Source organism: Camelus ferus, chromosome 15 (assembly GCF_009834535.1).
Source record: "Camelus ferus isolate YT-003-E chromosome 15, BCGSAC_Cfer_1.0, whole genome shotgun sequence".
Classification (NCBI taxonomy): domain Eukaryota; kingdom Metazoa; phylum Chordata; class Mammalia; order Artiodactyla; family Camelidae; genus Camelus; species Camelus ferus.
Window position 1 is genome coordinate 44,839,050 of NC_045710.1, and position 26,384 is coordinate 44,865,433.

Consider the following 26,384-nt stretch of genomic DNA (forward strand, 5'->3'; position numbering starts at 1 on the left):
ACAATTTCTGGCTTTTTGGCTTTTAAGGCTCACCATGCTGTGGCATGTATCAGTAACTCATTCTTTTTTGTGGATAAGTAATATATTGAAGTTATATTATCTACATACTTCATTTCAGGATAGTAAAGAAAGTGTTAACAAAATATTTGTTTTGGAGAGGAGCATTGGATCAGAGGCAATCTAGCTGAAAAGACAAGACACATGTATATAAAAAGGCCATTAGCAACCCAAGCAAACATGTTATCAGGGTATAGTTAAATTTTCTTGGACAAAAGGAACACAGGTAAGAATTAGGCAGAGATCAGATTTGAGTGATGGATCGTATTCATATAATGGTTTGGCCAAGCTTGTAATGAGAAGCAGCGATCCAAAAGTTAAACTGCCACTCCATGGATGCTACTCCATCTCAAGCGATCTCCACCAAATGATCTTTCTTTTGAGTAGGGCCTAGAGTGATGAAGGAGATCTGCGGAAGCAAAGTGAGCCTTCTGGAACTGAATGGATAGATTGCTCCGCAGTGGCAACCTAAGGTTTGGGTTTTGCAAAGCTGGGAGCTACCAACACCGACCCCTGCAGGAACTCGAGCGGTTTTGCCTAGCTGTTTAGGCTCCTCTCGGCTGCCGTGGCGGGGCCGCGCTCAGCTGTTGGGGGCGTGGCCTCCGCTGACCATGGCGGGCGATCTTGAGAGCTCCAAGGCCCTGAGCGGGCTGCTGAGCGGCCTGGCCCAGGACGCTTTCCACGGGCACCCGGGCATCACCGAGGAGCTGCTGCGGAGCCAGCTTTATCCGGAGGTGCCGCCTGAGGAGTTCCGCCCCTTTTTGGCGAAGATGAGGGGGATTCTTAAGGTACCGCTCTTCCCCGCCGCCTGGGCTGCGGAGGCCAGTCTCTTCCCTGCCACCCTCAGACGCGTCCCCCTAAGAAGCTGAAATGCTTCCCTCCTCAGACATCTGCTCTAGAGGCTCCACATCACGCCCCTTCAGATCCCGGGCGCTCGCTCTGTCGCCTCTTCTCACTTTCTTAGGGCTTACCCCCAGCAGTGCTGACCGACAGCCACGGGGGAGGACTCGGGGTTTTTTTCTCCAGACACTTCTCTGTTGTTGTGTGGATAACAATTTCGCGTTCTCTGGGCGGATCTGTACGCTCAGTACTTTTTAACATTAAGACTGATCAAGCCATCAGCTTTCCCGGGTTGTAGACGTGTTTAATAGGAGTGTTAAAGTGAGCAGGATTAGCCACAGTGAACCCCTGTCAAGCAATCCACTGTATGGTAAAGAGCACGTTCCCCAGCTTGAAGTAAAGCGTGGCTCAGCCTGTAGAATAGAAATGTAATGAGAGAGCCAAACGTATAATTTTACATTTTCTAGTAGCCACATTAGAAAAGTAAAAAGAAAAAGCTGAAATAAATTTTAATGCTTTATTTAACCCAATCAATCCACAGTGTTATCTCTTCACATGTAATCAATATACAAAATGTTAATAAGATCCTTTATATAATTTTTTTTTTTACCAAGTCTTTGAAATCTGAGGTGTATTTTACACTTAAAGCACATGTCAGTTTGGACTAGGCACATTTCAAGTGCTCAATAGTCATATGTGGCTAATGGCTACCATATTGAACCACACTGGTTGAGAGGAGAACTAGTCATAGTACCGAATCTAATAATGAAGTATACTGTAGAGATAATCTGTAAAAATTATCTATTTTTGTGGGCCTTCTCTGTATTAAGAACTCTATTAGACATTTTACATTTTAATTTGTTTCTTGCAAAAAACCGTATGTGGCGGACACCCATTTTAAAACTAGGAAACATGCTCAGGGAGGCTAAATAGATAGTTATTTCACACAAATAAAGATTGTCTTAGAAATGTAAGAGGTAATATCTCATGTGATTCTAGACATTTTAAGTAGTTTTAGTTGGTATCATAAATCACTGGTGAATGCCTTCTATTTCTATCAAAGCTTACTCTTCAAGGGTTCAGAAAAGGTTTCCTAGAGAATTTGACATCTTATGTGGGTTTCTGAAGTGTTTGCTAGGCCTATGGGGGATGAGGATAAGGGATGAAGGCCAAAAAGTAAGAACAGCACTTGTATAGGCAGTGTTTTAGGATCTCTAAATATTAGGGGCTCCTTCTTCTTGGTAGGCCATATTTTGACTCTTGTTTTTTTATGAGATAGAAATTGCAGGATACTGAGAGAAGAGATTGTATTGAAAACTCTTTCCCTTATTTTCTTTAAAATACATTGCTGAATAATATTTAGATCTTACTCTCACTGCTGTCAGTCCTCTGCCTGAAGTTGGAACAGTTCAATTTTCTGAGTGGATTCTGAGTAGCATGTTTGTCTTGATATTGGAGTGGAACAGAAGATTTCCCTGTGCCTAGCAGCACTGCCCCTGTGCAGCTGATTGCTCTGAGGTACCAAGGGAGAGAGCCTTTGATTGTTTTGACTTAAGGGCTGAAACTAACGGCCCAATATGACATCTAGTTCCAGTCTTCATTTACATTATAAGCAGCTCGGAGGAATAAAACATCTAATTATTATGAAAACATAAAAAAAGCAAACATGATTTTTAAACAAAAAGGCTTTGAGCAGTGGTAGAATGTCCATCTGCAATAAAAGGGAACATACACAAATAAGCATTGGTAAAAGGATGCCAGAGTATTTGGAAACAGAGGTCTGAGTGGACTACTGTGGACAGAAAAGAGGTATTCTTTTTGGCAAATTTCTTGGAGATGCCACTTTTGTTGCTCTTGAATGAAGTGTAGAAAATTTTAGACTGAAATGAGGGGCAGCCATATAGGACATTTAGGCTAAGAAAATAGCTGGGATGGAGCAGGAAAATGTAGACAGGTTCAAGAAATGGTGAATAGTCCAATTTGATCAATTAATGTATGGCAGTACCCAATAAAAAGTGAAACAACTTTTTACTCCTTTATTCCTACTAACCTTTATTCCTAATTTTTTAGCAGGGTAGTTATTTTTTTCCCTTCAATTTAAAAATTTTAGTAAAATACACAAAACGTAAGATTTATCTTAACCATTTTAAAGTATACAGTTCATTGGTATTAAATACGTTCTTAATGTGCATTCATCACAACCATCTGTGTCTATAACTGTTGTCATCTTGTAGAACTGAAACTGTATACCCATTAAATAGTAACTCCCCATAACCACCCCTTCTGCCCCCTGCCAGCCCCCAGCAACCACCATTTAACTTACTGTCTCTATGATTTTGACTACTCTAAGTATATCATGTAAGTGGAATCATACAGTATTTGCCTTTTTTGTGACTGGCTTATATTATTCAGCATAATGTCTTGAAGCTTCGTCCGAATTGTGGTTTATGCCAGAAATTCCTTTTTAAGGCTGAGTAATAGTCCATTCTGTATATACCACATTTTGCTTATCCATTCATCTGTCAGTGGACACTTAGGTTGTTTCCACGTTTTAGCTATTGTGAATAATGCTGCTATGAACATGGGTGTATAAATACCTCTTTGAGACCATACTTTCAGTTCTTTTGGGTATATACCCAGAAGTGGAATTGCTGGATCATATGGTAATTCTATTTGTAATTTTTTGAGGAACTGCTATCCTGTTTTCAGAAGCAGCTGTGTCATTTTACATTCCCACCAGCAGTGCACAAGGGTTCCAGTTTCTTCACATCCTTGTCAACACCTGTTATTTTATGTTTTTTTTTTTTTTTAATAGTAGCCATACTAATGAGTATGAAGTGGGCAGGGTGTACATTTTTACATGTTGGTGACAGCAGAGGTCAAAACAGTGTTTTTCTTTTGTCTGTGGAGTCTCAACAATCTTGAATTCAATATGCAGGCTAGAAGTAAAGCAGTGAGGAAAAATACTAAAGAAAAAATGGCAGGAGTTTAAGCAGAGGATAAAATGGAGTAGTACCTCAGTTTTCATTTAGTGACCATACCTTTGAATCATATATAGAACATAAAGTTCTGTAAAGAGAGTGAAAATGAAGAGGGACAACAGTGGTAGGAGGAAAGGAAGGAAGGGATGTGTAACTCCCATCAGGGGTTAGGTAGTGGGTACACAGTTAATAGTCTCCTTAATTGCCAGCTGCCGGCATTTATTCATCCATAGGCTATATTTCAAGTTCAGGTGCCTCCTGAGCTGTAGCCCTTCCCTCTAGCCTTGACGTTGTGTGCCCAGGTGTAGTGTACTGATTGTTCACGTTTGTACTGGTCCCTGTTTTCCACTTGAAATGGAGCTTTCTTACCCTACTTGGCTGGGACACTGATTTCTCAAGCTCTGCCTGTTGGTCGTAAAAGGGCACATCTTTCATCTGCTTGCAGATGCATGAAGCCGACTGTCTGCTTGCTTCAGTTTTAGTTTTTGGTAGCTTTCAAGAAGCAGTGAAATCAGTGAATTGAAAGGGGTGTGTTTAGTTAGGGAAGTCCTATATGACATCCCATATAAATACCCTGCCATTTTGATCTAATTTCTTTGCTCTCATTTGTAATTTCAACTTCTCATATATTTGCGTTTGCATACTCTCTAATTCTTGCTTATGCTGATAACCTTGCAAGTATGCTCCTTAATTCTAGCTTATTAGAATCCTAAAGAAAGATCTTAACTATGAAGCTAGATCACATTTTGTACACTTAGGTTCTGTATTCACTACTGCCCTCTGTTGGTGATGATGTTGTATTTCCTCACTTAAATTTCATATTAGACAAACATTTTTTAATGGAGAGTAGGTTTTTAAAAATTGGTATTTTCACCATTGTGTTTAATGTGTTCATTGAAAATTAGAGCTGGCAAGAAGCTTCCATGACAGGAAGATCACCTACTAAATGGGTTATTGCTCTTCTCTAGTGTAGTAGAATTTTCAGTACATCTTGGTTGTCATTTTCACATGTCCTGCAGAACCTCAAGAAGTGGTTAGCCCATGATGAACAGTAAATGCATCTTCATTAAGCAGCATGTATGAAAAAATAATTGAAATTCTGTTAGAGGTACTAATTGAAGATATTCTCCATTTACTCCACCTGACTCCCTAAAAGTTAAAATAAAAAACAATATACAGATACTTAGGCCTGTATAACAATGAAGAAAACTCAGCTTGGAGAGAGTTGGTCATTGGCCAGCAAGAGATTTCAACACATTTACACTTTATGGGACTCGGTGGCCTCTGAGAGATGAGAGGGTGCGCCCAGTGTGGTTACCACCTGACTTTCCTAGGCATCTTAATTATAAACTATGCACTGTGCTTGGGATACAGCAGTAAACATCACTGTTTAGTCCCTGCTCTGAGGGTCATGTAGTTCCTGGAGAATATAGACATTAAGCTAATGGTTACAGGTATTTTGAAAAGGTGGTCACAGAGTACTTTGTGCCAACTTAAGTAAACTATAGGAAGTTTAGAGTAGTTCCTAGCCCACTCTACAACATGAACAAAGAGAAAAAGGGGTGAAGGGGAGTCCTTCTTTTGAAATGTAGTGGACTAAAAGGAAAAGATAGAAATAGTATAGAACTGACTTCTCCCGGTTGTCTATTCCTGGTCCTACGATAGAGGTTTCTCATGAACGTGGCTGACTAAAGTCATGATAATGTCTTTCCTGGATGAAGATTTGGCTGCTCTGGGACCCTATTTTAAGTTTCTTGGCTCCATCTTTGGGGCCATTTTGGCTGTCAGAGCATCATGACCAGACCAAGCTCCATCTTCTCACTGGGATTCAGCTTACTTACTGTGCCTCTTCTCAGATCCTGACGCATGTTCTCAAGTAGTTCCGTAACAAAGGCTGTATGAGAGGTAATTTTTTTAAAGTCATAAAAAATGTCTATTGTAGTCTCACATTTAATTGCTAGTTTGGCTGAGGAGATGTTTCTAGGTTGTGAAATAATTGAGTCACAATTATTGTTTCATTGAATGTGACCTGTGTTTTTCTCTCTGGAAGCTGTTAGGATTTTCTCTTTATCCTTTATTTCATTAAATGTCAGTGATGTATGATTTTCTTTCATTTCATTATTTGGTCCTCTGTGTGCCCTTTTATTCTGGAGACTTAATGACCTTTAGCTCTGGGAAAAGTTGTATTACTACTTTGATTATTTTCTTGTCTTTTTTTTCCTCTGTTCTCTTTCTAGCTTTCTGATTTCTCAAATTTGCTTTTATTTTCCGTTTCCTTGTTTCTTCTTCTACATTTTGGTAGATTTCCTCAACTTTATCTTTAACCTTTTAATTGAATTTTTCACTAGGTCACATTTTACTTTCCAAGAGTTTTCTTTTAACATGAACAATATGCTATGTTTAGCCAGTGTAGGAGAGGAACAGATTCCTGGCTGGGTCTGAAAATTAAACTGACAAAGACAGATTAATAGGAGAAAAGTGTATACATTTATTTAATATCAACTTTATGTGACATGGGAGCCTTCATAAGGAAATGAAGACCCAAAGAAAGTTAGACCTGAGTATTTTATGATGAAGAGTGGACAGTCATGGAGGAATATGATAGGTTAAGAAAATGGAGTAATTGAGTAAACTGAGGGAAATTTAGCAAGGCCTAAGGGTTCTTCTTGTAATTCCTTTGTCTTTGGAGATGAGGATTGATGCTCCATTCCTCTAGGTATAGGGAGGCACCTCTCATATGTGGGTTTTATGACCTGTTTTAGTGGGAAAGGGTGGAGGAAGGTCAGTGACCTTCCTGCCCTGCCTTTTCTCAGATTCCTTCTCCTTAAGGTATTCATTATGCCAAGGTGCCATATTTTGGGGTTACATGTCCTGAAACCCATCATCAGCAGTCTCTCTTCTTTTTTTTTAAACACAAGGGGGAGCATACAATGCATAATTCTTTGCATTTGGCTTTTAAATTTGACTGATATTTTTTTATACTACTCTTCAGATTCAGGAATTTAGTACATTTGTACTCAGCACTGGTGAGAGCTTTTTGTAGAGGCTTTTGATAAACATTATATTGCTGGCCTGTTTTGGGGTTTGATGTAAATAAAAGATGTTCAATTCTGTGGAAGGATACCCCACTTAATTTTTTAATATTCCGGTAGTTTAATGTTTTGCATACTATGGTGTGTATGGGTGTGCATTTTATTATTGGTATGTATTATTTTAAAAGCGCAATTTGGTTCTAGTTTCCAATAACCTGGAAAATTTTGTGGAAAGCGTTTATAGTAAAAACAGAGGCTTAAAAGTGCACTTGGTAACAAGTTTACTGAATGACTTGAGCTGACTGCCCATTAGTGATTTCTTTTCATTGTCAAAGAATGGTATTGAAATTTATCTTGTGGCATGTATACAGTGCCTCATTCTTGTGAAAAAGCCAGAATGCTTTTAAATATTGAGCTTTCTTCCTTCTGCAATAGAGTTTTTGGATTTATTGTATGATGTAGAAAGATTTTACTGTATATGATATTTTTTAATCTATTATTGGCCTCTCTTTACAAATGAAGAAAAACGTGTAAAGCAGTATCTTTGATACTTGAGTCAATTTAAGAATGAACTTCACCTGTATACATTTTGGACAGCAAATATTAAGTGGTAATAAATTAACTTGAGTATAAAAAATGGATGCAAAATATCTTGCTTTAAAATGTTTAGATTAGGAGACGTGAATAGGAGAGACTGAAAACATTTGACCTATTTTCAGGATTCATTTGTCTTTTTTTGTCTTAACTATAAGCCGTAATTCCCTTTTTCTACTTTAGGTGGCAGTAGCATACTGGCTTGCTAATACACTGATAAAATATGCTGGAAGCAACATAATGTTTAAAATATTCTTTCTCTTGAATGTTCTAGTTCAGAAAACAAGGTTGGCTGCTCAGCAATAAGAATTTATTATCCAAAAAGAAGTCTAAATATTTGGTTTGATATTTTGAATTTAGAAATACCATTTTCTGGAAAATTTAAAGCTCTATAAACAGATTTCTTTTGCTATAGAGCTCTAGTTTTTGTGTAACTAAATTTTGCTAATTTCATTGATCATTTTTGAGAATTTAGTTAACTTATACATTCCTCCTTCTCTGAAAGATTGGCAAACAACTATTTTATAAGATGTTACTTTTTTATATCTTTGGACATCACATGATAAAGCAGCAACTGCAGATTATCAGCTAGAGTTTGCAGAATATTTTAGTAGGCTCAAATGACCTGTAATGAGGTGTTCTGTAAGTTTCTTTCTTTCTTTCTTTCTTAGTTTCGAGCAAAATCCATATTAATTGAAGATCTATTTTTGACTCTCCTTTTCTCAAAGCAACTATTTCTAGGTCTAGAAAATTAACTTGGGTTGAAGGAGTTCCTGGGTAGGAAGATTTTAAAGAAAATTTCTATCTTTGATTGATATGAAATACAGTTGGTCATGCTTATTCACAGCTTCCACATCTGAAGATACAGAGGGAAGCTATACTATGTCATTTCATATAAGATATTTGAGCATCTGTGATTTTGGTGTCCCTGTGGACACTGAGAGACAGCTGTATTTACGGAGTCCCTAATATGCTATACAAAGGTGAATGTCACAGTCTGTGTCTCAAAGAATCCTGTACTGTATGGTAAATGCCATAAGAAAGATTTAAATGATGTGTTCTGCTGGAGTGGATCCTTATTTATAATTCTTATAGATTACAAAAATACGAAAAGTCAAAGTTTTTTTGTCCTAATAAAAAAACCCTGTACTTTTTGGCTTTGTTGTAACTTAGAATGTAATTTTTATAAATTTTAACTTCCATTATGGTTCATCTTTAATAAAAATTTATGTTTCTCAACCTAAATGTCCATCAATAGATGACTGGATAAAGAAGTTGTGGTATGTTTATACAATGAACTACCACTCAGGCATAAAAAAGAATAAAATAATGCCAGTTGCAGCAACTTGGATGGACCTGGAGAATGTCATTCTAAGTAAGCCAGAAAGAGAAAGAAAAATACCATATGATATCACTTATATGTGGAATCTAAATAAAAAAAAAAAAGGCAAATGAACTTATTTACAAAACAAAAACAGACTCACAGACATAGAAAACAAACTAATGGTTACCAAGGGGGTGAAGGGAGTGGGAAAGGATAAATTGGGAGTTCGAGATTTGCAGATACTAAGTACTATATATAAAATAAACAACAAATTTATACTATATAGCACAGGGAACTATATTCAATATCTTGTAACCTATAATGAAAAAGATTATGAAATTGAATATATGTATGTATATGTATGATTGAACTATTATGCTATACACCAGAAATTGACACAATATTGTAAATTGACTATACTTCAATTAAAAAAAAACTTAAAAATATATAAAGATTTATGTTTCAACTAGTTCCTTTTTTAAAAAGTCATATACTAAGTTGCAGAAATTTTGGTATGGGTTGTGTTATGTGTGCTTTATATATGATTGAATTTGATATCTTTATATGCCAGTATGGGATTATCTCTGAAAGATATTCTTTGTCATGACATCTGGTCTCTTCCACAATTTTCTGGAGACCTATTTCTAAACAAAGAAACTACCTTAAATTTCCATTATGTTTTTCAGGAATATGTTTCTTAAGAAATAAATCATTTGCAAATCATTTATAACTTATTTAAAAAGTGTTTGTTATTTAAAAAGTGTTTGTTTATTCAAATGAACATTTATTGAGTACCTGCTATATGCCGGGGCCTATACCTGGGACTGGAAATATCATTGAAGCAAACTGACAATTTTCCTGCCTCCTGGACCTTACATTCAAGGGGGACTGAGTTATCTTGACAGTAAACAAGAATATGTGCATAAAGGAATGATGGCAGAAAATGTATTCGTTTTTTTACATATTTCCTTCCCTTCAGCTCTAATAATCTTTTCTGATCCCTTAAAATCAATGACAGACATTTTCCTAGGATAATGAATGTTAAATTATTAGTATCTTTGATTTTATTAAAAGAAAACCACTAGATTTTACTTATAATCAAGTAACAAGATGTTAACATATTAATTTTATATAAATTTGATGTTTAGGACAGAATCTCCTAGTATATTTTTTTACCATCCAGGTTTTCTTGGTATATAATAAATTTCTTGGTGTAGAGATTTACAGTGACTTAATTTTTCTATTGAGGATTCCACACTGAGGATTCTACTTCTACATATATATCATACATCAGATTTACTTTTCTTTAGATTCCCTTTATCTGTTCCTATCGTCAGTGAGTCTTTATATCTTTTATGGCTTTTCAGCTAATTTCCTAGAAGAAACACTTACATTTTATTTTTAAAAACTTGTTATATTGAATGTAACATACATGCAGAGAAGTGCACAGCTAATACGTGTGCAGGTTAATGAATTTTCACAAAGTGAACATACCCATTTAACCAGCGCTCTGAACAAGAAACCAAACACTGCCACTCCAGAGCCCTCCTTATGCTCTCTTCTGATCACTAGGCTCCTCCCTCCAAGGGAACCACTTTCCTAACTTCTAATACCATAGTTTAGTTTTTCCTGTTTGCGAACTTTGTTTATAAATGGTCTCTACAGTACATACTCTTGTGTCTGGCTTTTTTCACTCGATATAATTTATGAGGTCCAGTATTGCATATAGTTGTAGATCATTCTTACTGCTGTAGAGCAGGGTCAGCTGCATGCCCCACAGGCTTAATCTGGCCCTCTACCCTATTTTTGTACGGCAAGTGAACTAAGAATAGTTTCTATTTATAAATGGTTTTAAAAAAAGAATTTTTTTGTGACGCATAAAAATTACATGAAATTCAAATTTCACTGTCCACGGTAAAGTATATGTTTGCTTTCACTCTATAAGAGTAGAGTTAAGCAGTTGCAACAGGGATTATTGCCAAAGCCTAAAATATTTACCGTCTGCCCTTTACAGGAAAAATTTGCCAACTCCTGCTGAATACACCAGTGTTAGAATGTATCACAATGTGCTTATCCATTCTACTGTTGGTGAAGATTTGAGAAGTTTCCAGTTTTTGCCTTATTATGGATAGAGTATACATTTTATCCTTAAAATGTAACCATTATTTTTATTTTCTCATTACGTCTCTTCCATAGACAGAGAATCCTTCTTATTTATTTCAGATTTTATTTTATTATGGTAAGAAAACAAAATTTTAAGTATACAGTATAATGTTGCTGACTCTTAAGTACAATGTTGTATAGCAGATCTCTAGAGCTTATTCATCTTGCTTAACTCAAACTTTATACCTGTTGATTCTTAACTCTGTTTCCCCTTCCCCCAGCCCCTGGCACCACCTTTCCATTCTTTGATTCGGCTATGAGTTTGCCTGTTTTAGATTCCTCATATAAGTGGAATCACACAATATTTGTCTTTCATTGACTGGCTTATTTCACTTAACATCCTGAAGTTTCATCCATGTTGTTGTATATTGCCATATTTCTTTCTTTTTTAAGGCTGAACAATGTAATAAGGTTGTATGAGAATCATTTTTGATCTCAGAAAAGTTGACTTTATACGTTTTTATATGGTTTCATTGGGCTCTGTTTTGTCCTGACAAATAGATTGGAGGAAGGAAGCTGTTCCCTGAGTTGTCTTTCTTTTAAGAGCCTTTATAACTGAGATGTTCCACTTTGAAGCTGAGAACGATTTATTCTTCTCAAGTATTATAACCCTGTTATCTCTCATCATACATTTTACAGCCTATCCAATAGTTCTTTAATGGCCTTGTTAACTAGTACAGCTGGTGCAGTATTTTTCTTTATCTTTTCTCTCATTCTTATTTTCCCTTTATTATTAAGTCATTTATATTTCCACAGGATCAAGACTTTGTCTCCTATTGCAGACCTGTGAACTTCAGCTGGTACTGGAGCTCTCATTATAAAAGATGACCTCTAAGCACTTCTGTTTCTTGAACAGTATATTTTTTTTTACATAAATATTAATTTAGGCCCTCGAATTGGATACTGCTCTAATCATGTGCTCTTTCCCAAGAGAAGGCTTTATGGTCTGTCAGGAGGAAGGGAAGAATGTTTTTTTTTTGTTTGTTTGTTTGGTTTTTTTTAACTTTGTAATTGCTTCTGGAGACTTTCCCACACTTACATCCCTGAGCTGGCCACAAAATGTTCTTTTAGAAAAGGCTAAATTCTTTCTTCATGAAGTTAAAGGCTAATGTGTTGCTTGGAGTGTTTAATAGGGGGAAACTTTTATTGTACTTTATCATGGATTTTTTTTTTTCCCCTTGCTGACAGAGATAGAAGTCCTACCCAAACTGGAAGGACATAGAAGATAAATAAGTTACTGTGTAGAAGTAACTTGGCAGAATGAAGAGCAGTTAGTAACCGTGAGCTTCTACTGCAGAGTGTACTTTGGAAGCATCCTGAACAGTAGGTGCTCTCCTTGTGGCATAAATGGCCGCTTAACAACAGATCCAAATCACTGTTTGATTCTCCCAAGAATAGAGGGGATCCTAAGCCTGAAAGATTTTTACTGGAGAAAATTCTGGGTTTACTCAGAGCTATATTTTCTCTTTAATTATAATGCTTGAAATACGTACTTGTAATCATTTAAAATGTGTTAAATTCTTGAGTTTTGCCATTTACAGAAGTATTGAAGTGTCTGTAAATACATTCTGTTGGTCATTGTTTCTGAGAATTAAATCAATCCAGCCTTATTTTGTGGGGGAGGGATGATTGATGAGTTTGCTTTACCTTTCTTTACCTCCCTGTTTTGCATGAATTTTTTTCATCTTGATCTCTAGGAAGATCTCAAGTCCAAAACTGGCATTGCTACTAGTTCCTTTATTTCTTTTATTGATTTACTATGTTTTCTTCATTATGTAGATGCAAACTGGAAAATTAGTTTTTTTGAACCCTTATTTAACTTAATGATTTTTTTTCTTATGATGTGTTCTGCATAGTGTTTTGGACTTGAGTATTATACTTGTTATCATTTTACTATATAATAGACTGCACAAGAAATGTAGAAGGTAGTGATTTGGTTTGTAGTCTTTTTAATACAAAAAATGAACAGGTCTTGATTTATAATGCTTCATATTATGGCATTAGAAAACTTGGTGATTTTTGGTGTTTAACAATGACATGGGCTTATTTTTTGGAGGAATCTGGGCCAATGCAGGAAGTATTCTATAGACTTGCTCTGAAGACAGAATCTTAAATTCTTAGTCTGGTTTTTTAGGTTTTGTTTCCCTCCTATTTTTATGGCTTTGTGGCTATTTTATTATCTTATAAAAGTTTGTGAGGTTTTTTTTCCCTTTTTGCTATTTTATGCAACTTGAATTTGATTAAAATAAGCAAATGTGGAGTAATTCCAGAGATACTGTAAGTTGTAATTACTTTAAAAGGCCCTATATAGACATCTGGCCAAAGATTGTATATTACCTGGGAGAAGGTTAAGATGGGTGTAGACATCTGTTTGGAGGAAGATGATTAAGAATCAAATTCATATATGAAAATATATGTATGTATATGCGTGACTTGGGACATTGTGCTGTACACCAGAAATTGACACACTGTAACTGTACTTCAATAAAAAAATTTTTTTAAAAAAGAATCAAATTAATAGAATCACTCGACTTTGCATGATTTCTGAATTAGCATCGAAACTTGTTCTGGAGTGACTAAAATTGTAGATATTTTTGTTGAATAATGGTGTAATTTAATCTAATCCTAACGTAATGTTCTGTAATTAGACCTGGGTAATATGGAAAGCAGCAGATTGCATTCAGGATATCTAGTCTCAAGATAACTTTGCTGAAGCCGATACTAGGCTGTTCTTTCAGGCGATCAGAATATTAGGATTTTAAAGCTGGTTTGATTAGTGGATTTGGAAACAGAAAATACCACTTTTTATAGAATATCTGTCAAAATTCTTTCATTGTTAAGTTGTAAACCCTTTTAATGCTCCATCAGGTTACGCATAGTCATTTTCTTCTGAATGATAGATGATGCAGAATTGGAGTATTCATTGTAATCAGGTGATGAAACAAGTATGCAGTCTTTCATTCATTCTATATTCATTAAATTGTGTGCAAAGTATTGTGCTAAGTATTGAGGAGGATATGAAATGTAGAAGAGCCTGTAGTTTACTGGTTTAAAACACCTGACCCACAACACATTTGTCAATAAGGCTTCATTTTCATCAGTAAAGTTGCTTGGAAGGATCAAAATTAATCAGTTTGAATTTCACAACATTTTGTTGCTACTTACCTAGGTCAGACTTTCAGTAAACAACAAAATGATCATATGAGTGCTGCAGAAGGAAGCAAAGTAACAGGTGTGATCCAAAAGATGGGAGATGGATCTGAATTATAAGGTTGATTTTTCCACAGGACAAAATACTGAATTTTGATTCCCATCGTATATTACCTTTTCCTTTTATTTTCTATCCTATTGTGAATTTGTATTCATTGATAGTAAATTCACTTCAAAAATTAATGGGTATGAATCTGGGAGTCATGGTCCTAAGGCATTGGTTTGGGTTAGGTTCTAATTGGGGCAAGCCATTAGAATTGCTTTTGGTTTCCACTATGTCTTAGCCTGCTTTGGCTGCCATAACAAAATACCACAAACTGGGAGACTTAAGCAGCTGAAATTTATTTCTCAGAGTTCTGGAACCTGAGAAGTCTAAGATCAAGTGCCAGCAAGGTAGGTTTCATTCTGAGTCCTTTTTTCTTGACTTGTAAGCCTTCTCACTATGTGCTCACATAACCTCTTCTTTGGCACTAGTTCCGTTATGAGGGCCCCACTTAATTACCACACAAAGGCTCCACCTCCAAATACTATCACATTGGAGATTAGGGCTTCAACATTTGAAATGGGGGAATGGGTTGGGGCACAAACTGTTAGTCATGTTTGAAGAGGAAATTAATCTTTATGCTTACTTTTAGTTTTTATATAAATGTCTTCTTGAGGAATTAATAACCATCAGAATCTTTAATCTTTTTAAATGAATTTGACATTTTCAGATTCACATAGTCAAACCTGTGGAATGCTCTCATTCTGAAGTCTACTAAATCAAGTTGTTTTTTGCACAGGGAGAGCAAGCAGTAAATAGAATAGGAACTGAACATGTATTTAAGCTGTGGTACAGGCTTGTTCCTAACTTTTGACTTTGCCAAAGAAGTAGGTAACAGTCTGCTCCTGGGAAACAGTTCTGTCTCCTCCCCATAAAAAACAAAACCAGACTAATAATTTTCTTTTGACCATGTATGTCTCCTGATATGAAAACATGCATTTAATTTTCTTTATAATAACCAAGATCTTTGAAACTCATAGCCTTTTAAAAAATGTAAATAGGCTTAATTTTTAGAGCAGTTTTAAGATCACAGTAAAACTGAGCAGAAAGTACATAGAGTTCTCATTACTTCCTGTTTCCATACACAAAGTCCTCCCCCATTCTCAGCACCTCCTGCAGAATGGTACATTTATTATGATAGGTGAACCTACACTGACACATCATTATCACCCAGACACCATAATTTACATTAGGACTCACCTGTTCATCTCTCCCTCCACTTCTCCTTGGCAACCATGGTTTTGTCTCCATGGTTTTATCTTTTGTAGAATGTCATATAATTGGAATCATAGACAATGTAACCTTTCCAGATTGATTTCTTTCACTTAGTAATATACATTTAAGTTTCCTCCATGTCTTTTCATGGCTTCATAGCTCATTTCTTTTTAGTATTGAATTATATTCCATTGTCTAGATGTGCCACAGTTCATCCATTCACCTGCTGAAGGACATCTTGGTTGCTTCCAAGTTTTGGCAGTTGTGAATAAAACTGCTGTAAATATCTGTGTGCAGTTTTCTGTGAGGACATAAATTTTCAGCTCATTTGGGTAAATACCAAGGAGTGCAATTGCTGCATCGTATAGTTAAGAGTATGTATGGTTTTATAAGAAACAGCCAAACTGTCTTCCAAAGAGTCTGTAGCACTTTGCATTCCTACCAGCAATGACTGAGATTTCACATTCCTTCACATCCTTGCCAGCATTTGGTGTGTCAGTGTTTTGGATTTTGTCCATTCTAATAGGTGTATTGCTGTTACGTTTTGATCTGGTGGTTTATTTCTGAAAATCCTAGAGACTGCTTGATTGTGTGAGAGTGTCATTAAATTTCTTTCATGACATTGACACTGTATTTACCCAGAATAGAATCTAATTGCAAGTGCCAAATAGTCTTGAGTTGTGTATACATGTTTATATTAAATGCTTTAATATATATTTATACTGTGACTACACCTAGAATCAGAAATCATATATGCATATAAAGAAGAGCTAGAAGGGAAATTTAAAAAGTGATTTGTTGGCCTGTCTTTTGTTTTCATTAAGAATTATAACATTTGTGATGAAGTAAAGGAAAGCTTGAATAGTTTACCTTTTAGGATGTGTTTAAATATTTAATATTTGAGTTGATTTTAGTTGTAATCCAGGCCATTTGTTAAGTCTTTGTGACATTTGTTTTTGTTATATACACATTTATAAACTCTTTTCCTAAACTTGGTCGCCCCCTCCTCCTTTTTTATTTTTTTACTGTATGTTTGATTATATTCCAGAAATATCACAAATTGAGAAGAAGTGAAACGTGGACTACCATGGATTTTAATGACTTTGTATGTTCAAAACATTAGTGATGCTGAAAATACCTAAAATACTATCCCCATGGGTGAACTACATAAAACAGTGTGATTATATAACTAACACAATTGACAACAATTTCTTAATATTTCAGTGTTTCCCTAATTGCCCCCAGATACGTCTTTTATTGCTGGTTTATTCAAACCAGAATCTGATCATAGACCACACATTACATTTGGTTGTTGTATCTGGAAGGACATTTAGAAGTAGAGATGAGGTTGAAGGAGCCATTTTTGGATTTTAGTAGTGAATTAAGACATAGATTCCCTGCAGAGATTGAAGGGTAGGAAGGAGGATTTGGAGTGTGGAGAGATTAGAAAGGATTTGAAGTAAGTATAGTTAGAGGTGAAAAAATAGATGCTAGGTAGCTTTGGTGGATCGGAAACCCTAACAACAGAAGGATTGAGAGTCAGCAGTGGATATCACCTTAGTCAAAGGATGAAAGTTAGCATCATCAATAGACAAATTGACATCTCTGTCTCACATATAATATTTCTGTCCCCCAAAATGTATAAACCTACTCTAATGAATGATCCTGCTAAACAACTGACCTAGACTCTTCAAAAAGTCAGGAGAGACAGGATCATTGGGGGTCATCTTGGAGACTGGCTGCTATAAGGAAGAACAAGTTTTCTAGGTAAAGAAAACCATTTATTGGAACATTCAAGCGAGGATCCTAGTGGGCTTGAATATAAGGAGTATGGAGTTTAGAAAAGATCAAGATTGGGAGTCATCATGATAACGATGATGATAGTACTGTTAAAATGTAATTTTTCCAAAAAAGTCAAATTGTGACTCCTACAAAATGAACACACGTTAAAGAATTAATTTTACTCATATGAGGCAACCAGGCAGATATAAGCCACTCAAAGGCAAAATCAAAACAGCACAGATTTTTGTGGTGTAAAGGAATTACATGAATTGTAAATTGAGACTAGACAAGATTGGTGTTTCCCCACTCCCCGCCTCCAAGATAGTAATTAAATTACTATTTGACAGGACATAATTTACATATCTATTAGTAATCTACCACTTTCTTGCTAAATAGCACAAAGACACTTAATTGGACTAGAATCTGATAGCCTGGAAAAGTGTGCAATAGAGGATACATAGGATATCTTGTACTGAGTTTCTCATTTAATCCTCACTACAATCCAGTGGGGAAGATATTCTTATCTCCATATAAGAAATGACAAGTTGAGTCTTAGAGTAGATAAATAACTTGCCCAAGATCTTCTTAGGGAAGTGGAAAGTGTTAGTACTGAACACAGGTTATTTTGACTCTTTAGTCTGTAGTTTTAATCACTCATAACAGGTAGAAAAATGGTATTGTGTAGATAAAGAGGAGGAAACCACTAATTTCCTGAGCTGTGTTCTAAAGGAGTTGGAGAAGAGTTGGGGGTTGTAGAGGATATCACAACCAGAGGAAGCATCTTGAGCCACAGCTTGGAGATGTAAAAGATCATGGGATATTTGGGAAACAGTAAGTACAAGAAGATGTCATCAACTGCCATCTTCCTACTTAAAAGAAGAAACCATTCTGTTGGTTACTGAACATGAGGTTTGGAGGTCACTTAGCACCATTCTAGTGAATTCGTGCATTTTAGGAGACTGTTTGTTAGTAGAAGTAATAGGATTTCAGAGGCAGAAGGACTTTAGTTGAAAATCCCAGTATTACAGTTTACTAATTGGGTAAAGTTGGGTGAGGTGCTTAATCTTTCTGAGCCTCAATTTCTTTATATGCAGATTAAGAAAAATAATTTGTAATTCAGCAATATATCTAATATATGTGATAATATATGTAAAACTCCTAAATAATGCTTGGCATATGATATGTATTTAATAATTATATCTATTATATTAAAGTCCCACTATGTGGTAAAGTGTTAATTCTCTTTATCCTCAGGAAAGTAATTTACTTCAAGGATCTGTGTTTAGATCCACTGGATACGGAATATATTACAAGGGTTCTCAACAGCCAAAAGAAAAGGCCAGTTGTAGAGTTAGTGTTTTTTAAGTTAAACAAATATTTGCAAAATTTGCAAGTAAGAGTTCCCTCATTATGAAGTTAGGTTTTACTTTTTTTGTCTTTGAGAGCCATGTCCATCTGCAGTGGAATACACTTCATCTACAGTGATAACAATCCTGTAAGAAACTGAGTCATATGTAGCTTTTTTTTTTTTTCAGTATCCTAAAGAACTAATTAAAAATTTCAGTTTTGGAAAAGGAATTTGTCAGATATTGGCTTTTTCAGGGACACCACCTTATCTATACAATCATGACCACATGTTATTAAAATTCCAGGTGAATGCTATTGGAGTTCAAGAAAAATAGGAGTTCTCCAATATAAGGAAGCCATCCAACTCCCAGGACAGTCTTCTTTGTATGGCAGAATTTTGAGAGTTACCAGGATTCAGCATTGATACTCTTTGAACGTTTCTCTTTTGTTCTGGCATCCAGAACTGGTCAGTCTCTTAGAGGTAGACTTCTCAGAGTCTGCTGGATAAACCAGAAGGGTTTTTGTTTCTGTTTCTGTTTTTGTTTTTGTTTTTGGTCATCTTATGCTTGAGCTCACCTGTATATTGACCAAAATATTTGTATCCATTGTTCAAGACACTTCTTTCTAAGATTACCTGCAAAATTAAGATAATAATTGGATGGTTGCTTCAACTGGAACAAAGGGAGTTGAGGGGGTATGTGTCTTTAGGGTTCTTTGGAGAAGGACCAAGTTTCAGGTATGCTAAGGCTTAGCATGTTATGGATTGAAATTTTCAGTTAAGAGAGAAGGCTAAGGATATGCAACTGAGAAGTGAACAAAGTGGACAATGAAGGGCTAGGGTAGTGTAGCATTCACTGATTTGTCATTTAGGCTTTATGATTAGTGAAGGGCCCACTAAAGTGAAATACTACTCTCTAGAGTGTTCATAGTTTTAAGTGTTGAGGTTATTGGTATTGACTAGACTGTATTAAGAATATCTTCCCCGTTTCCTTGCTTGATGTTGCTGAGAGGAAAACTTTTCCAACTTGGATCCAGTGGTTGTGCCTGCAGATTAGGTGATAACAGACAGATTAAGAGGAGAAAAAACAAAGTTTATTTAGGCTTTCATGGTATATATGAGGGAGCGCTCAATAGCCAGAGATAAAAAGTTTGTATACCAAACTTAACAAAGGTGGTGGTAGTTGTGTTTAGAGCTTCAGTGGGAAGGTATGGAAGGTTCCATTGGGCTTTCTGACGCTAAGACATAGGCCATCTGTCTTCATGGCAGCTGAATTCTCAGGAAACTTCTTTAGAGGGGGGAATTAAAGGCAGCTATGTTTTTGAAGACTCTGCTTTAGTCAGTAAGGAAAGTTTAGATAAGATTTCTTTCTATATCTTAATTCAAATGTTTTCACTTTAATATAATCTTTACATCAACTCTGAGGGTCAGAGTGGGTCCTCACATTTCCTCCATCTGAAACTTTCCTAGAAGCTTCACTTGCGCACACACACACACACACACACACACACAAAAGCAAGAGGAACATAAATTAGAATGTAGAAACAAAGAAAGATTTTTTTCTTCTGTTAAATTTTTAATGTTTGGAGTAGACTATAAACACATTTTTTGAGTCCAGAGGGCCGCCAGTTGAGAACATTTCTAGATGTTTTTCAGCATCATTTTTAGTTAGTGGAGTGAGACATCAGCGTCTGGTTATTTACTAGAGCAGAGCATGGAAGGTACAGGTATTTGGTGAACCTCCTGAATGGTCCAAACTTGAAGTAGTAAGTAGTTTTAAGTTTATAGAAAGTTGTCCAGCTTTAGTTTGCAGGGCATTGGGACAAGACAAACTAGAGTTTCAGTAAGGATCTGGGTAGTCAGTTTTTAGTTGTCAGTGATACTAAGTCAGGAGAGTGAGAGAAAAAAATGGGAACACGATGGCAGGATCCAGCTTACATGGAAGTGAAAAATAGCTCAAAGACAATGAACAGAAATAGAATCTAATAACCCATAAGAGTGGGTTTTCGTTTTCTACTGAAAAAAATATTTCTCTCTCCAGTTATAAAATTTCTCTCTATAATCACCCTCATTTTGATCAATGATATCAAAGTAAGATTATCCTTGTTTATAAAATAAGTCATCTCTTTAAATTTGGCCTAATTATTTACATAAATGCAGCAAGGTTGATAATTGACCACATAGACCTTTTAAAATTTGCTTTGCTGGGACTTTTATAAGGGATCTCAAATTGGACTTAAAACTCTCTTGAGGCCAGAAAGCCAAGCCAAGAACTCACCACAGGACTTCATCTGCAGTAATCTATAGATTTGGGTATATTCTTCTCTTCTTGTGGTCCCCAAAATATCTTAAAGCTCCTGAGCTTGCCACTAGTGACCTTCCTAAGTCACCTATAAGGCTGGTAACACTGTAAGTTAGATACCAGGCTGGTGTTTCAAGAGGGCTTTGTAAACATTGGCTCTATAAATCAACCATGGTTCCTTAAAACTGTCTGGTCATATTTAATTCAATGGTCATCATTCTCAAATGTGGCATTTCTGTCCAAGTCTTGGTTAATATAACCAGTGTTTCCAATTGTGTCCTGTTACAGGGAGAACAAATTCTTACTGAACTTATGAAAATGTTATGGCTGTGAAAATAAGAATATGCAGTAAGAGTTCCCGAAACTAGTGGAATCAGGCAGGGAGAAAAAGGTAACATATTTATTTTTGTTGACAAAGGTATAATCTACTAAATTATTGTGAGTTATAGATAGTTTAAGAAAAAAGAGAAAGGGGAACTTTACCTCCAGAAAATAGAACATTAAAGAACCAGCAATGTTCCAAACAAACAAAAAACCTTATAATTACTCTTTATCAGTTAATTTAGTCCCATGTAATTAATTCTCATTCTGCTTTATCTTGGGTTATCGGTTGTATGAACCCATCAGCATCTTCACTAGAGTTCTGGAAATTCTTGTTCAGTCCAGAAGTTTGATCTCAAAGTTATGTAAGCAATGCTGTCAGAAGCCTGTATCTCAGGTTATTTGTCATAGTCCTTTCTGTGAGTTTCTAAAATAGTCCCTTTGTGGAAGATAAAGCATTCTCGTTTGTAGCTGATTACAAATGCTTTCAAGAAAGCCTCAGAATAAAACAATAACTATATGTGAGTGACAGGAGACTTTAAATGGCCATGGTTATAGATCTGATGAGAGTTCGTTATAAAAATAATGCAGTTGATGAGAAATTTGGTTGTTTCTGTGACAACACATTTTAAGATAACTAGAATTATGACTAATAACATTATATCAGGACATATCAAGGATATCAAGAGCATTAACAAATTTCTAGGAACTTTATGTAATTTCTGAAGAACCTATATTAATAACATGTGCTCATACAAATATAACCGAGAGAAGGTTAAGCATCACTTCTTATTTGGCAGTGTTTCCCATGCAATTTAGCGTATCAAACAAACTTAATTATCTCAGACAGCTCTCTTTTTAAAAGGTGAAAGAACAGATCCTTTGAGGTTTTCCAGGTGTTCTCCGGGAAATCTCGTAGTTCAAGATCAAGATTTTATTTAGGATTTGATTTGGGGAAGGCAAGATATTAAAAGCTGTCAAAATGTCAAAAGGCTTGAACACTTGATTAAATAGATCACAGGTCACTTTTTAGAAGAGAAGGCTCAGTTCTCTTAACTAATGACATATAAAACATCAGAAATTATTCCAATAGACACAGAGTTTTTGTTTCCTTAGGTAGATTATTTAAAAGGTAAAGAAAAAGGTAAAGTGTAGGCCAATAGTCCAATAAACTTTGTCCTTTTAAGAGAGGGAAAAAACCCAGTTTAGTTTGCATATGTACAGTATTGATATTAAAGTTCATTTTAAAATCTTAAAATAAATTCATTCCGTCTTAACCAACTTGACCACATGAGATAAATTTCTCTTGCTCTTGGTTTTGTTTTCGTTTTCCCCACAGACCCTTTATTACTTTCTGTATCATTTTAGGTTTTGTCCTTTCACTTTCCTTTCTCTGGAGCAATCTTTAAACGATCTCTAAACAACTAGTTTAGGACAAAATTACTCCTTTTTTTTCCCCCTCAGCAAAAACATATCCTACATTCCTTGAATACTTTTCATACAGAAATGTTTCCCTTAACCCTTGTTGGTTTTTAGTAGTCCATTTACATATAAAATTGATGATAATTTTTAACCATTATAACCTTTATTTTATAGAGGAAACTAGGTAGTAGACAACAGAATTGCCTTTCATATACTAGCATTTTGTAGCAGATTAGCACATTTTATAAATACACTCTCTCACAACTTCTAAATGTATATGCTGTTTTCATAGTACAGTTTCTCAGTGTGACAGGAAGAACATGTTGATTAACAGACCTAAAATCTTTAGTCTCTCTGTAAAAATAAGCAAAAAATATATACACTCAAACTTATATTCAGTAATTAATGTTTCAAGTGTTTTATCTTATTTAGGAATGATCTGGGTACTCAGTAAATATCTATCACTTAACATAGTATAACTTTAAAGTTCAAGTTACCAAAAAGATTCTGGACACTATTTCTAAGCAATCATTTTTATAACACAATTATTATTAAAATAGTTTGTCAGAATAATGACTCAGTTTGAGATCAAACCATAAGTTTTATAATCTTAAACATCTAGTAAATATAATATTAGTTAATTTGACTAGTAAGTTCAAATAGAATAAAATGTATGTCTGCATTATACTTAATGCTGACAACTCTGAGGACATTCCGGTTTTATTAAACCAACAATATTAAAGGTGTGTTATTTACCAAATCATGTTATTTTCAAGTCATGTGAACTTGAAAAACATTTTGGTTAGTTCCTATATTTCTGAGAGTTTAAGGAATATTTAATTTATATAAGTGCTTATTTTTTTCCCTAAGCCAATTAGAACTTTTTTGTTAATTTAGTAATACCATCTGGAGGTAGGAAAATACTACATATACATAACATATATATGGATAGACTGACATACACAAGTAGAGAGCTTTATGACTTTTGTTCTAAAATTTTAGCTTTCAGTCTGGCATAAATACAGTAATACAGAATTCACTAGTTTATGTTTAAGAGTTAGTTCTCACCTTTGTCCCACTTTATATTTTTACTGAATTGTATTTCTGGTAAATGGAACAACTTGTTACCTACTCAATATAAGAGCTACAGCTTTTTACCAATATTTGTGGAGGAGACTTCTAAGATTTTCTTTTGTCTTGATGTATAATCTTCTGGAGGATGTGGGCTAAACTTTGTTTCCAGTTACCCTTTTTAGCCAGGTGGTTGCTTTTGTTGGGTCCCTGAGTCCCTAGAGGGAGAGAGCAGGGTTCTGAAGTTCCAGTGACTCTAGGGAGTTGGGCTGGAATGGGATGGGGAAGGTCTTGGTGGAGTGAGCTTGGGAGATGTTGAGTTTCCCAAAGAAGCCTTTGAAGTTCTAAATTATTCTTAGAAAAGTCATGCCAACAAGAGAGGAAACCTATCGAGTTAGTGCTGTAGTGGCAGAGCATATAGTCAGCAGGGGTTTGAGAAGGAAGATTTCAGTCAACTTTTCAGTCAACTAAGTTTCCGTGGCAGCAGCAGGATCAAGTAGGGAGAACAGAGAGTCCTTGGAACAAAAACCCAAGAACTCGCAGCCTGAGAAAACAGAGAGGCTTCGAAACATAGAACAGAGAGGCCTTGAAACCAAAGCCAGGAAGAACTCCCAGCCCAAGAGGTACCTTACAAAAAAGACGCTTGGGACTCTAACCCAGCTTCAGAGAATATACTCATTCAAAATGTTACTCCAACCGTAAGGTTTTTTATGGCTTAGTCATGGATGCAAAGGATATCCCCCCAAAGGTACAGAAGTGAAATGTCTATTTAAATCTTTTACCCATTTTAAATTCATTTTGTGTTATTACTGAGTTATAAGAACTTAAAATATATATATTCTGGATACAAATTTGTTATGAGAAATATGACTTGCAGATATTTCTCCCAGGCTATGGCTTGTCATTTAATTGTCTTTTGAACTGCAAATGTATTTGATTTTGAAAAAGACCAGTTTATAATTTTATTCCTTCATGGGTTGCACGTTTAGTGTTGTGCTTAAGAGCTGTTTGCAAACCAAAAGTTCTCAGAGATGTTCTCTTCTGTTTTTTTTTTTTTAAGCAGTTTTATAGTTTTAGGTTTTAAATTTTTGTATATGATCCATTTTGAGTTAATTTTTGTGTATTTGTGACTTAATGTTCTCATGCATTCTCAGTGCAGGAGAGAATTGGTTCTTGAGGAATGAAAAATCTTACTGTTTTTATGTATAAATAAAGCAGGGGTAGATCTATAGTACATAAACAGATAATCAGGATATTTGTGGCATTAAAATTTTTTGAAGTGAAGGCCCAATTAGGTATAAAATATCTGGAGACACTCTTTAAGAATGTGATAATGAAAACTTGAGGACCACAATCTAAATTAAACTTTATGCACATGGGTGCACAATTATTCCAGCCCCATTTGTTGAAAAGACTATCCTTTCTTCATTAAACTGCCTTTTCACCTTTGTTGAAAATCAACTAACCATAAATATAAGGGTTTATTTCTGAACTCTCAAGTTTGTTCCACTGATCTTTATCAGATAACTTGGTTTTAAGATCACAAATAATAAGTAGGATAATTTTTGAGGTGCTTTAAAAGTTAGCCCCTCAAAAGTAATTACTTGTAATTTTTATTTGAACAAAGATGCATAATTTTTGGTTGAAGGAAAATGGAAGTTTATGTTTTTCCTCAAGTAAAAATTTACATCTGAAATTTTTATTTCATAGTGAAATGGATAGGAAAAGATGACTTACAAAAATTTTAGTTCAAATGTATTTTGAAAGGTCAGGGAACTATTTGATTTTTCCTTTAAGAATGATATTTAGATTTCTGTAAACAACTGTTTAATGTTAATTTAGATGCACTAAAGATGCATTAGGGAAAGGATTTAAATAGTCAGCCTAATCTTTGTTATTTAAAAAAGAAAATCAAAACAAAAACACCAACCCTCCCCTAAATATTCACTTTAAAATAATTACTGAAGACAATTAAAAATGAAAATAGTAGCATGTTTTGAATCCCCCCTTATACATTAAAACAAAACATGGCTTTCCAGATTTATTCCCTTTGATTATAACCTTTCTTGTTTTTATTATAAGATGGCTTTTGTAACTTTGACTTTTCGGTACCTCCTTGAACTACCATACTAAAACATTTCAAATTGTCATCTGGCTTGAGTGAAATCCTCTATTTTCTGTATAAGGACAGGATTTGCAGTCTTTCCTTGAGACTGATTTTTCCACTTTTATCAAGGATTCTTACCTTAGTTTTTGTATTGACTGCTTTGCTGGCTGAGTTGAAGTCTTTATAAACTAATGTCAGCTGTAAAATCTTGCTTGGTCTTAAAGGTAGACCAGTGAAAGGAAACTTAAAGCAAGGAAAAGGGCATTCCACTTGTCAGTGTGCTGAGTTTCTGTTATGAAATAAGCCCAAACTGCCTGTGGTTTCTGTTTTAGGATTTTGAGTTTATTGTTAAACCCATTCTCTAACAAACCCAAATAACTATGTTCTTTTTTTCACTTTTCTTAAGAGTTGTAAATAAAGATTTCTAAAGAATTATCTGCCCTTAGTAAAGCAGGAAACTACTCATGAAAAAATCCTAAATGAGAGAAGGAAGAAAAAAAGAAAAATGTTTCTTGAGTGCCTACCATGTGTTTGATACCATTTCATGCTTTCACACATTATCTCATTTAAATCTT

The 26,384-nt window shown here is 35.2% G+C and overlaps 1 protein-coding gene across 1 annotated transcript in view; it reads left to right on the plus strand.

Moving 5' to 3' along the window:
- Positions 1 to 633: 633 nt before the first annotated feature.
- COMMD1 (copper metabolism domain containing 1) overlaps positions 634 to 26,384 on the plus strand; it is a 109,352-nt gene continuing 83,601 nt past the window's right edge. The window contains exon 1 of the mRNA XM_006191336.2: positions 634 to 845. Coding sequence (XP_006191398.1) covers positions 669 to 845 — 177 coding nt within the window. The 5' untranslated portion in view covers positions 634 to 668. The remainder of the gene's footprint in view (positions 846 to 26,384) is intronic.